The sequence below is a fragment of the Centruroides sculpturatus genome, unplaced genomic scaffold, assembly GCF_000671375.1.
Source record: "Centruroides sculpturatus isolate CEXI.00-Female unplaced genomic scaffold, Cexi_2.0 scaffold137, whole genome shotgun sequence".
NCBI lineage: Eukaryota > Metazoa > Arthropoda > Arachnida > Scorpiones > Buthidae > Centruroides > Centruroides sculpturatus.
The window spans coordinates 909,628-924,501 of NW_019384453.1; the positions used below are offsets into that span (position 1 = coordinate 909,628).

Below are 14,874 nucleotides of genomic sequence, written 5' to 3' on the forward strand. Positions count from 1 at the left end.
AAACTTCTGATAATATATCGTAATTTCAAAATAAATTGATTAAAAAACACATTTTTCAATTATCAGGTTTGAGGATATATGTACTGTACAGTACTTTATTTAATTTAAAATACTTGTATTTTATTTTTCTTCAAAATTCTTTTATGCATGCGAATACCAGCACGTGTTTAACGAGTTTTATTTAAATTTTGTTTATTCTGTTTCGTTCCATAAACTGAAGATGACTGTTAAAAACAGTTGAAAAAGTTTGTTTTTATTTTAACTAGATTACAGGTTATAGTTTCTGCTTTTATTCCAAATCTCATACAATAAAATTTAATTTAATGCTTACACTTATTAACTTACTGAAATAATTTAACTCTTAAAGTTTAATCAGATAACAGGGCTTTACTATGATATAATGTATTTCGTATACTAGATGTTATGAATCTTCAAGTAAACTGTGGCTCAGCTACATCAGATTCCTAAGGTAAACAATTTAATTTCGAAGACTAAGAAAGTATTTTTTTAAAACACCTTTGAGGAATCAACAATATCAAGACGTGATAACAGTAGTGTCTCTAACGCCAGAGATTGTGTTAACATGTCATTGAGGCATGCAAATTCTACAATGACCATTTCAACAGCGTCAGAAGTGATGCAGTCTTGATAGAAAATCGTCAGGATGCTTTTTAGAATAGGGAAATAGTTTAAAAGTTGGCATACATCTCGGCTCATTCTACTTTCTAGCCACAAGTATCAAGAAATTGAAAACAGCTGGATTACCTCTCATACAGACACTGCAATACTGTACATATTACTGCATGTTTTAGGGTTTTAGGTGCATATAAATTCGCACACACTACTTACCTAAATATAACTGAAATAATAGAAAATATATTCTTCTTTAATATTAAAGATTTTAATAGTTTTCCAACCGCGACGTGTTATCACCGTCACATTACGGGCGCCGCCATCTTGAAATCATAACCTCGTCCTCAAATTGCATATTCATAAACGCAATTGGAATTGAGATTACTAAACAAACCTTTCGTACATGTGGCTTCTGTAGTTGGAATGGTTTATAATTATATATATATTCTATTAAGGAAAAGACATTTTCGAATGGATATCTTTTGAAAACAGCTATTAAAGACTCTTCAAAATAGAAATTACACAGTCCTTTTCTTTTTTAGATACTACTTGATATTGACCATGACTTTCACATTATTGCTTAGAAGGTGAGAAAATTTTTTAAAAGTTTTTTTAATGTAATGTATGAAAAAATTATTAATTTATCAATAAACTGTTTATAAAGTGAAAATAATTCAATGATATACCTTTTTTTTAATATTAAAAGTATACTAATTTAATGTAAACAATTGAATTTGTAATATTTGTATATTAAATACATACAAAATATTGTTTTGAATTTGTTGATTAGTTCATTGATCTTATAAAATTGTGTTGTTTGATTTAATTGCTAATAAAACTATATAAATACAAACAGATATAGGTCATATATAATAAGGATATGGCTGTTATTCAGAAGTATAATATACAAATTTAGTTTTTGGTTAGTTTCCTTTGGCAGTATTGTTATTAAACTAAGTGTTGAATATTTTGGTGTGCAAGTTATGACAAAAATGCTTATTGAAATGTGATATATCGTTAATTTGATTTGGTTAATTTGATAGTGCTAAAATGTATTAAAATGCATACGACACGCATTAGATTGTAGCTGCTTTGCTTGCTCTCTTCCTTAAATTGATTTAATTTTAAGTAATTTTAGGCTATATAATATTTTATGAAATTTCGGAAAGTCGGTTCAAAATTTATATGAATTTAAAGCATCTGACATTTTATTTAAAATGTTAAATTAAGCTGTTTTAACAAATGACATCATTTGTTAAAACAGAATATAATCTNCTGATCTGTTTAATCACACTATACTTCAGGAAATTTAGAATTAAAAAAATATATGAATTGAGCCAATTTGCTTGAACACAATTTAAAATGTTAAATTTACTATATTTAAAGTTTACTTACAATAAAGACAAATATTCCAGAAAATTTTTATTGAATATTTGGAAGAATGTATATCTTCACAATCAGGAATATACACAGTCTTTTTATCAAGTCATTGAATCAATCACAAATACAGTGTGATTGAACACTTGTAAATTAATTATATAGTGAATTAAACATTATTATTATTATAAAGGAAAAAAAGAATTATAAATGGATTATTGCTTATTTTAACAATTTAGAACATATGTTTTACCAGTGGAAAACTCCTTACCCTCAGGAATAAACATGTTTATATTCATTTAGAAATACATTCAGGACAACAAAACATGGATGAAAGCGCATGATATTATCACCTTGAAGAACAACAAATCTAAGAACATTGTACTGATGCACCTATCCACATAATGCAAGGGGATACAGGACATATATGTAATGTTTGCCATCTTTCATTCTTTATAGAAAAGATATGTGGTGATGCCCAATGAACAAAATAAGCCACCTCCCATATTAATAATAAAAAATACCCAATTAAAATTATAAAAATAACAGTAAAAATAAAAGTTATGAAAAAAATATTAAGTCATCAAACTTATTTAATGTGTAATGATAATATTATTTAATAATATTTGCAATTAATCTGATGAATAATGATATTATTATCCAAAACATGTGAATAATAAATCTTTCAGGCTAATAGAATTATTACAGTAATAATTTCTCAATATTTTCTACTATAATTTTTTCTTCCAATGAAATTTTTACATAGTACTGATGTCCAAGAGAATATGTTGAGAAAAATGATGAATGGATTAAAATATATCAAGGAGTCCAATTGTTATGAGCAACATATGTCTTCTGAATGTCAGTGATAAATGATATCACTATTTATGGACAATTAATACCTTTTAATAGAAAGCATTTTTTCATATTTTCATTTGACAAAATTTTTCTCAATAGTATTATTTTTATATATGAATTTTTACTGAGAAAGTTAGGATCATTTAATGGTCTAAATTGGTTCTGTGAAGTAACATAAGAGGCTAAAAATATAAAAAAATGGAACTTTGAGCATCTTTAATAGTTTTATAAATAACAATTACTGTTGTTATTTATTATATAGTCTGCTTTTACTAAATTAAAGAAATTGAATATAATAAAAAGATTTTATAAATTATATAATATGCAGCTTAAAAGAGTTTAAATTTTATTACATACTAATTATTTTTGGTATGTTATAATTTCAAAGTACAAATAACCAGAGTTTTAATGTCAAAATATTAAATAAAAAGAAAAATTAAATGTTTTATTCAAAATTTAAAATTTTTAGGATTCTAAAATATCTCAAATGAATTTTAAGATTAACAAAAATGAAAACTATAAATTTTCTTGTTATCTAAATGGTCTGACCTTGTAAATTTTTCAACTTTGTATTCCGAAGAAGGCATAACTGTGCCAAGAATATTTAGCCTTTGTTATATTTGTAAGCACCTTTAAAATAACCTTTTCAGTTTTATATTTCTGATCAGCAAACTTAATTAAATAAAAGAATTTGTCTTGAAGAATAAATTATCAATAAACATTGATATATAATTTTAATAAGTTATAAATTATTGAAACAACAATATTCGTAATTATTACATAATTTATTTTAATTTGATACTATCAAGCTTTACTTAATATCTCCTGATATTATTAGGTCATTTTTGAATTATTATTATTTAAGTCTTAGAATTTAATTTAGTAAAACTAAAAAAAAGCAAAAACTACATAAAAACCTCAAAATCAATCCAGTAGTAAAAAAATTAAAGGTTCAAATGTTTTTGGTCAACTCTGCAGACTGCATTTCTCTGCTTGACTGACTGAGGTTTGTATGTGTTTTTTGTTTTTATCTTCCAGTTCTGAGACTGAAATGTTGTTGTTACATAAACTGATAATTAGAGTAGATTCTTTGTGATAATTTATATAAAATTTCATTTTCTACAAAATCTTTCAGAAATTATTTGATTTTTTTCTAAATTAAGTTTTTTCTAAATTTGCTTTCCTAATTAAATTTAGGAAAGCATTTTTATAATATAATAGTTAACAATTTATAATATAATAGTTATTAAAAATTTGATTATTTTGTCATTATTATTGCATCTTTTTTTCTTCTTGAAAAAATTGCAATGAAATGCAATAAAAATCTATAATTTTATGAAGTTAGCAAATTTATTCAATGATAAACATTTGGTCATTGTTCAAAAATGTTTATGAGAATATGATATATCATTTATTTAATTGAATAGAGTTATCCCTAATGGATTTGTTATTATATAGCATGATTATTTTGTTTTAAAGGGCAATAAAAGCAGGAGTAAGCAAGATTTTAGCAGCATATTGTGTATATAGATGATAAGGACTTTTCTGATCTGTTTAATCACACTATACTTCAGGAAATTTAGAATTAAAAAAATATATGAATTGAGCCAATTTGCTTGAACACAATTTAAAATGTTAAATTTATTCTTTGTAAATACAAAATATTTTAAAAATTCATTTTTGATTTTCAAAATATAAATAATGTAAAAAGTGATTTTTTATAAGTTTTTGCATTTATTTGTTTATACAGACATTTCATCTCTACACACACAAATAAATAACTTTTAAAGATGTTGAAATAATAAATGTAAAAATGTTGATTTTCTAAGTATTATATAAATAAAAAATGAGAAAAGGAAGCATGTAATTTTATTTTGAGTAAAGTTGTAATTTTCCTTGTTTCATTTTCCTCCTTTCATTTTTCTTTATGAAATTTAAAGTACCTTATATTTGTTTGTTAAAAGAGTTTCAAGTGTGTGAATAATGTGAATAATTATTACAAATTTAAGAAGTTTTTGAAAAATCTCTCTTTAGTAAGTGTAGTTAAGTTGATCAGGCATAATAGACATAAAATATCATACATATTTTACTAAATATTATCATCAGTATTATCAATTTGAAAATTACATTATATTGAAGTTATATATATATATATATTTATTTATTGGGTCTAGCAATGTAGTTATATATATAATTTCCCAAATAACATATTTATTAAAATGTATTGTAAATTTCTTGCATGCTGCACAGTAGTATATAATAGTCATGATAATAATAAAATTGCAATATTAAATATAATAAATATAATAAAAAGAGAATATTTTTGCCTAGATAGGTATGCTTCTTTATTTAAATCAAAATCAATCCTATCTATCTGGACAAAATATATATATTTCTGGACTGCAATTTGAAAAAATCATAGACCTATATATTCTCACTGTCCTAATTAACTATATACAAACTTCTTATGCCAACCAGAAGTCATGTTATTTCAATTCAAAAATTTCCCCCTGAAAGGTGTTAAGATAACTGACACAACTATTGTTAAAGGAAAAATATGATATATAGGGGCAAGACACTACAGTACTAATTTGAGCTGGAGAGCATATATTTTTAATTAAGTGAATTAAAAATATGATTAAAAATTGCAGCCCAACATTGTGATGATGTGACAATAAATAATTGCTTGTTAAAATTTATGTTGTTTAACATTGCCATTTAGCTGTTGCTGGTATGATTATTATAGCATACTTATTAACTACAAATTTATATAGATACTATTGGCTGTAAGATGCATTATAAATTTAAAAATTGAAAGTACAGTTGACCCCACCATAACATGGGTTCCTATAGTTCGGATTCCTATATCACGGTGAAAAAATTGCAACAGTATTCGTACAAACATGCTAAGAAAACTCCTATAATTTGATAAAATGTCATCGCTGACTCGTTTTGCTACAGGATTGATCAAATCTAGACCAATAGCGGATATTGCACAAACCATTGAGTTTAAAAGAGCAGCAGACCTATCAAAAACCATTTATTTAATGTCCATAAAAATTATATTTATATTAATGATGTCTCTAAAGTTCAGCGAATTTTTTGCAAAAAAATAACTTCGGGAAGCATGTGAGCGCCATTCGATGACAATCTCCACAACGAAAACAAGCTTAAGCNATATTAATGATGTCTCTAAAGTTCAGCGAATTTTTTGCAAAAAAATAACTTCGGGAAGCATGTGAGCGCCATTCGATGACAATCTCCACAACGAAAACAAGCTTAAGCGATGGCATAGTTGAATGGTGCACACTCGGTAAGTAATCCTACAATTTTTTGTTTATAGCATAGTTTATATGGATTATTCCCAAAAAATTATATGTATTTTGGAAATGTTGAGTCAAATTAGTCTAGAATCAATTAATTTTATGGAAGAAAACCTTTCAAACTGCTGTAGCCGCTAAACTGCATACGTGCCGGGCTGTGTTTGGCTGGACTCCTAGAAGCTGGATTCATAAAAAGAGGAACATATCTACCGTGTTATAGGGGGGTCGACTGTATATGAAAACTTTTCTATTAATCTCCAGTAGTGTAAATTTATAAATTTACTCATTGAATTATCTACAACTTTTAATTTAATCCAAATACTAAAATAAATGGACACAATATATTTATTTATTCCATAGCACTATTCTTATTTGCTGTAGTCATTAATGTGCTGAAATCGAGACAATCACAGACATGGCAATGATCTTTGGTTTCCATCTGAAGCTAATACAGAGCCTGTCAACTAGTCAGATGCCAGATCATCACACAAAAATGCAGCAAAATACCAACATTCAGGATACAGCAAGAACGACATCACTGACACCAAACAGGAAGTCTCCCAAATTCTCAGCAAATCTACAAAGAAAAGGAACACTGATGATATGACTATATGATTTATCATTTGATTAAAATTGAAAAATAATCAGTACTGAAAGAACAATGAAGTGGCCATAATCAAAATAAACAGGATGAAGTACTAAGTTGGTAGTACCTTATACCCTTAGAACTAGGATAACAGAGCATTTAAGGAGAAGATTTAAAGCGAGGAAGGTTATCAACAGCCTGGCAGAACAACTCTTCATAGACAAAAAGGCTAGTTCCAATGGGAAGTAACTGACATAATGATACTAAACACAAAATTTCTGCTTTTAGAACAGCTGAGAAGCTTGCAATTGTCACCACTAATGTTCTCATAATATAGCTAAACACCAACCGAATGCTGTAAAATCTATCGGGCTAGTTTAAGGCTAATTACTAAATGAATTACGTAACCAATTTGGCTCTAGATGTAAGCGTTAGGCGCCATCTCTTATTAACATTAATAATTATAAATAAATTAATTAATTTAAATAATTTAGAACCGCTGGGAGAAAAAAATAATAATTCTCATAATAAAGAAAAGATGATGATGACTTAAATCCTTGTATTTGGCTTATTTTATCTTTCTATTCAATAGTCTGCCCTGTAAAACTGTCAATCAGGCTTCTTCCCATTGCTCAACTACATGTTATGGAAGGTCAAAGTAAACATCTAAGCATACTGTTTATCAAGGACTATTACAAGACTTTTTGTATTATATTTTATTCTGTTTTATTTTACAGTATTATTATTTTATTTTATTAGTTTTTACTATTTTTGTTCTTTATTTGAACTCAAAAAAATTGCATCGCCATTTGTAATGGAAAATGTAAGAAGCACAAGCAGTTATTCTATTTGAATGTTAAACTGTTAACATTGAATTTTTGGATCTGATGATGGTATTTGTAGATCCTAAAATGCACTTTATCTTATTAAAAGCTGACTCTTAATGTTTTTGTTTTTTTTCCTGAATAAGGCATACTAATAAGTGAAGATTATTTTTCTGATTCAAAATTATCAGAAATACACATAATATACAAATGTAATTTTGAACATATAAATTCTATATAAAGAATTTGATATATTAAGAAACAATTTTTTAGTTGAATTCATTTATTTATACAATTTATTTTTCAAGAGTTTTAGTATATATTCAAATCTTTATGATGGCAATAGAAATAAGTTGAATAATGATTTTAGTGTTTTAGAGAAGAAAAATCAACAATTTTGTTCATCTTTAGTTAAATTTTTAGCTTTTTTGTTGTTTGTAAAAACTGGAATTTTGTTTTTGAAATTAACTGATGAATTAATTATAATTTCCTTTGTAATTGCAAATGAATGTATATAAAATATTTTATATCAGCCAATGCCAATAAATATATCTATGTATATATATATATAAAAATGGACGTATATATCCTATATTTCACTTTTCCACCAAAACTACACATCGCACGTGAATGGTGTTTGTATGTGGTGGTAGCCCCAAGTCTCCATTCGTGCATAGGGGTGGTTGCGTCTCGATAGCTATAAGGGTGCGGGAGATATGAGGCTGAAAGTGGTTGAAAGTGGCTTTCTATTTCGAATGTTTTGTTCGAATTTGTTCGAATTAAATTCGAACATAAAATTCGAATATTGGTTCGATTATAGAACGATTGTAAACGTTCCAGAAACGTTGAAAATAGTTCGTTTGACTAAACGTAAAAATTCTCTAATTAGTCTGGAAACGGGGGACCTAATTCTTGCATTCTGTGAAAACGGGTAAGATTAGCTATAATGTAATTATCTTAATCTTCACTATCGTTACTTTTTGCCCAGCGAAGCGGGTCCTTGCAGCTAGATTCTAGATTACTTAGAAAAACAGTCTTTTATATATATAAAAAAAACTATATTACATACAAATAAAAACCCAGCGAAGCGAGTCCTTGCAGCTAGTTTTCAATAAAAACTAAATTTTAATAATTTAAAATCAATTTAAGATTCTAAGAAATCTAATCTTAAATTCATTTTAAATTAAGTTTAAGTGTATAACAGAATAGTATTACAAATTTTCAATAATTTAAAATCTTTGTAATCTGGCTTAAAACTTTTTTATGAATCTGTCTAGCCTGTTGTATGAATTGAAAAGGCAGCTTTTGAACTTATATTGAAATTGTATTTAAAAACTATAAAAAATGTTTGCTGTTACAATATTTTTGTCAAGTTTCAACACCTTCACCCCCTTATAAAAACAAAATGGTTCCTGGAATGGGAGAAAGCAGGTTGGTGCAGGAGGTGTTGATAGATGATGTTTTCAGGAATAGAGAGGAATTCTGGGCAAGGAGAGGAGAAGAAGCTATCTGGTGGACTGGTAGAGAAGGCAGACCCGGTGGTTGATAATTGAGTCTGTGTCATTCTTCTATGCTAAATGTGTTTTTTGTGTCAAAAAAAAAACGTGTTTACGAGGTTCTAGTACATCGCCTGACTTAATTAACAAGCCAGGACTATGGTCTCACAATTTTCATCTTTGCAATTCCTATATTTACACCTTAACCAGTCTGTTTAATAGTGACATAATCTTTCAAACATTTGTGATCGCTAAATTTAGCATTTCTGATTATACATGAAACATAGCTTATAATTTGTTACATAACCTGTCTCAGTTTTATCTATAACAAACAGGTCGGATTCATAGTAAGATTAATTAGCTTAAATGGTATATGAGAATTGAAATTCAGATCTAAAGTATCCAAAAAAACTATGAAGAGACTCAAATTATCATGTATCTGCTTTCTCGTATGGAGAATTTTTTGCTGAAAAGATTATTTAGCTAGTAGGTATTTAGTATAATTGGTATTTAAAATTGTAATTATTTTATGTTGTTTAAAATTGTGTGTAATTGTAATTATTTTATGTTGTTTAAAATTGTGTGTAATTGTAATTATTTTAATCTGTAATCACTAATTCAGCAAGTATAGTAATCAGAATTTTTATTTTAGTGTTCAGTCTAATACAAAAAGAACTTGTGCCTGTATTGTAAAGGTAAATATTTTTTATTATTAAATTTATTATTAATAATATTTTATAACTTAATTTTTTAAATCATTACTTATTGTGAAATATACTCTATTTATACATTTGTAATTATAATATTATTTTATAATGTTAATAACACTATTCATAAAGCTTTTTTATAAACTGTAGATCAGTCAGAATCACATGCAGGTGTAATATTTGTACTTTGGCATTTAGACTGTACTTGCTGTAATACAAAGCAACAGTTTGTTACTTACATATAGAAGTTTCACTATATTTTTAGCAAATTAGTTAAAAGTTTGGTTTATAACACATTATAATTTTTCTCATTTAAAATAATGGGAAATAGACTTTGCTTAGTGTTTTCATGCAGAATGTCTGATTTTCAGGATGGATTTCTGACATTAAGTCAGAATTCTTTTATAAGTAATAGACTTTGTTGTTTATTAAATCCAAATGATTTCTGGATTAAATTGGGCTATATAATTGATTAAATACTATGTAATTTGGCCTACAGGTGTTAGGCACCATATATAGGCCAATTACATAATATTTAATTAATAATAATAATAATATAGTCCAAATTAATCTGACAATCATTTGGCTTTAATATAACTAATGGGCTTTGTGATGTTTATTTTTGGACTTATTTGTGATTACAGATATTATTGATTGGATAATGTTGTTAGAATTAGAACATCAAAACATATAAGTTAAAATACACTTATAAAACTGCTTGTTGTAAGCAGAGTTTAGTTATAGTATTATCTTTAGATAAGTTTTTTAATTAAACAGTCTTTAAATGATATCAGTTCAACATGAGACTGATAACATCCAATAATTATTAGTTATCATTATCATAATTACCAATGCCTTAAAAGTTGTATTATTCCATACCAGTATTTCAAACATGGGCATTTTATTAATGAACTAGTGCAAAAAACAGCAGTCAAACAAAAAAGATGAATTACTATTGGATATTAATTAATAAATCTTCAACTTATACTACATTTAATTGTTTTTAAAATTCTGAATAAAATAAAAATTTAAATGTGTATGCTTATACTCAAATTTTATATACTGTATATATTATTAAATAATCAAAAAATGTGACAAAACATGAAAGACAAAAGCAAAAGCATTAACTCAATATCTCAGCAGCAGAACAATGTAATTTTTAATGAATTTGATGATATTTTGATGGGGAAAAAAACCAATAACTATTTTTGATGACCTGTAACTGTATTTTTATTTTATATCCAATTAAAATAAAAATTTTTTTTTTTTTTTTNACTCAAATTATCATGTATCTGCTTTCTCGTATGGAGAATTTTTTGCTGAAAAGATTATTTAGCTAGTAGGTATTTAGTATAATTGGTATTTAAAATTGTAATTATTTTATGTTGTTTAAAATTGTATGTAATTGTAATTATTTTAATCTGTAATCACTAATTCAGCAAGTATAGTAATCAGAATTTTTATTTTAGTGTTCAGTCTAATACAAAAAGAACTTGTGCCTGTATTGTAAAGGTAAATATTTTTTATTATTAAATTTATTATTAATAATATTTTATAACTTAATTTTTTAAATCATTACTTATTGTGAAATATACTCTATTTATACATTTGTAATTATAATATTATTTTATAATGTTAATAACACTATTCATAAAGCTTTTTTATAAACTGTAGATCAGTCAGAATCACATGCAGGTGTAATATTTGTACTTTGGCATTTAGACTGTACTTGCTGTAATACAAAGCAACAGTTTGTTACTTACATATAGAAGTTTCACTATATTTTTAGCAAATTAGTTAAAAGTTTGGTTTATAACACATTATAATTTTTCTCATTTAAAATAATGGGAAATAGACTTTGCTTAGTGTTTTCATGCAGAATGTCTGATTTTCAGGATGGATTTCTGACATTAAGTCAGAATTCTTTTATAAGTAATAGACTTTGTTGTTTATTAAATCCAAATGATTTCTGGATTAAATTGGGCTATATAATTGATTAAATACTATGTAATTTGACCTACAGGTGTTAGGCACCATATATAGGCCAATTACATAATATTTAATTAATAATAATAATAATATAGTCCAAATTAATCTGACAATCATTTGGCTTTAATATAACTAATGGGCTTTGTGATGTTTATTTTTGGACTTATTTGTGATTACAGATATTGTTATTGATTGGATAATGCTGTTAGAATTAGAACATCAAAACATATAAGTTAAAATACACTTATAAAACTGCTTGTTGTAAGCAGAGTTTAGTTATAGTATTATCTTTAGATAAGTTTTTTAATTAAACAGTCTTTAAATGATATCAGTTCAACATGAGACTGATAACATCCAATAATTATTAGTTATCATTATCATAATTACCAATGCCTTAAAAGTTGTATTATTCCATACCAGTATTTCAAACATGGGCATTTTATTAATGAACTAGTGCAAAAAACAGCAGTCAAACAAAAAAGATGAATTACTATTGGATATTAATTAATAAATCTTCAACTTATACTACATTTAATTGTTTTTAAAATTCTGAATAAAATAAAAATTTAAATGTGTATGCTTATACTCAAATTTTATATACTGTATATATTATTAAATAATCAAAAAATGTGACAAAACATGAAAGACAAAAGCAAAAGCATTAACTCAATATCTCAGCAGCAGAACAATGTAATTTTTAATGAATTTGATGATATTTTGATGGGGAAAAAAACCAATAACTATTTTTGATGACCTGTAACTGTATTTTTATTTTATATCCAATTAAAATAAAAATTTTTTTTTATTTTAATTGGATTTCTGTGTTTTTAAGGAATGTATTAACTGGACAGCTGAATAGCCTAAAAAGGAAGGTCTGGCTATCTATAGTTTGTTCTGGAACATTGGATAAAATAAAAATGGTGATCGTCTAGGAATTTTTAGAATGACTGTCTTTTTTACTTGTATTAACAAATTTTGCAATAATTTTTAATACAATTTGGCAGCAAAATAAAGATTATTAATATTAAAAAATTGGTTTTTAATTTTTTTAAAACTACTGTCCACATCTGTAAAAAAAATGTACGCTTTTTATCTCTTGGAAACATTATTTATTTCTAATTATTAAATTAAACACAAGATAACAGAAATAAAATGGAGACAGTACTGCCACATTTTGAATTAGAAAAATGATTTGAAATCTTATTTATTTTTTTAAAATTCAGATTTTGTGCCAAAAAAATCTAAATTAAATTTTTAATATGTAAAATGATAATGTAGATAACACCATACTGTATTTTTAAAAAGTCTTTTTAAAATGTTCATAAAGTAATGAAAAATTAAAAACAAAAAAATCACATTTTTCTCAATTTCTGTAGGAAGAAAAAGATTAAGAACTTGAAAATTGCTACACTAATTTTTATTCCAAGGTGAATGATATACCATCTAAAAAAAATTCTATTTAGTTTGTGGGGCACTTTTCACATGCTTATTTGGCTAGACCCTTTATTTAAAAGTGAGAATGTACAGTACTGTAGATACATAAAAGTTACCATGGAATTGGTATCAATTACATCATTGTATATTTTATATTTTCATTATAAAATGCACATGCACACTTTAGATATTAAATCAGTTTAATCAATTAAGTGAATCTTTAAAAAAATGATACTGCTGGATTTTAATTGGGCTATAGTATGGTTAATCAATTACAAATATATTACATAATTTGGACTAAAGGTAGGGAGTTAAGCCACCATCTTGTGTTTAATTTAATAATTAGAAATAAATAATTGATTTAGAATAGTCTGGATGAGAGGATCAATTCAGAGCAGGACTCAAACCTGCAACTCCTGCTTACCATGCAGATTCATTGCCAATTAATTCAACTGGGCCCTCTGATCTTTTCTTCCAGTCCAATTAATTTAGAAGGTATGGTTATACATTCTAAATTAATTGGTCTGGAAGCAAAGATCAGATGAGGAGATCCAGTTGGCGTAATTAGCAATGACATTGAATGTCAGCAGGTGTAATATTTGTACTTTGGCATTTAGACTGTACTTGCTGTAATACAAAGCAACAGTTTGTTACTTACATATAGAAGTTTCACTATATTTTTAGCAAATTAGTTAAAAGTTTGGTTTATAACACATTATAATTTTTCTCATTTAAAATAATGGGAAATAGACTTTGCTTAGTGTTTTCATGCAGAATGTCTGATTTTCAGGATGGATTTCTGACATTAAGTCAGAATTCTTTTATAAGTAATAGATGAACTCAAAAAAATTGCATCGCCATTTGTAATGGAAAATGTAAGAAGCACAAGCAGTTATTCTATTTGAATGTTAAACTGTTAACATTGAATTTTTGGATCTGATGATGGTATTTGTAGATCCTAAAATGCACTTTATCTTATTAAAAGCTGACTCTTAATGTTTTTGTTTTTTTTCCTGAATAAGGCATACTAATAAGTGAAGATTATTTTTCTGATTCAGAATTATCAGAAATACACATAATATACAAATGTAATTTTGAACATATAAATTCTATATAAAGAATTTGATATATTAAGAAACAATTTTTTAGTTGAATTCATTTATTTATACAATTTATTTTTCAAGAGTTTTAGTATATATTCAAATCTTTATGATGGCAATAGAAATAAGTTGAATAATGATTTTAGTGTTTTAGAGAAGAAAAATCAACAATTTTGTTCATCTTTAGTTAAATTTTTAGCTTTTTTGTTGTTTGTAAAAACTGGAATTTTGTTTTTGAAATTAACTGATGAATTAATTATAATTTCCTTTGTAATTGCAAATGAATGTATATAAAATATTTTATATCAGCCAATGCCAATAAATATATCTATGTATATATATATATAAAAATGGACGTATATATCCTATATTTCACTTTTCCACCAAAACTACACATCGCACGTGAATGGTGTTTGTATGTGGTGGTAGCCCCAAGTCTCCATTCGTGCATAGGGGTGGTTGCGTCTCGATAGCTATAAGGGTGCGGGAGATATGAGGCTGAAAGTGGTTGAAAGTGGCTTTCTATTTCGAATGTTTTGTTCGAATT

The 14,874-nt window shown here is 26.1% G+C and overlaps 1 protein-coding gene across 1 annotated transcript in view; it reads left to right on the forward strand.

The window, feature by feature from the left end:
* The first annotated feature begins 982 nt into the window (after positions 1-982).
* Positions 983-14,874, forward strand: part of LOC111620604 (3-hydroxyisobutyryl-CoA hydrolase, mitochondrial-like) — a 42,908-nt gene continuing 29,016 nt past the window's right edge. The window contains 2 exon segments of the mRNA XM_023362569.1: positions 983-1,220; positions 9,750-9,792. Of these exon segments, the coding sequence (XP_023218337.1) occupies positions 1,195-1,220; positions 9,750-9,792 (69 nt within the window). The 5' untranslated portion in view covers positions 983-1,194.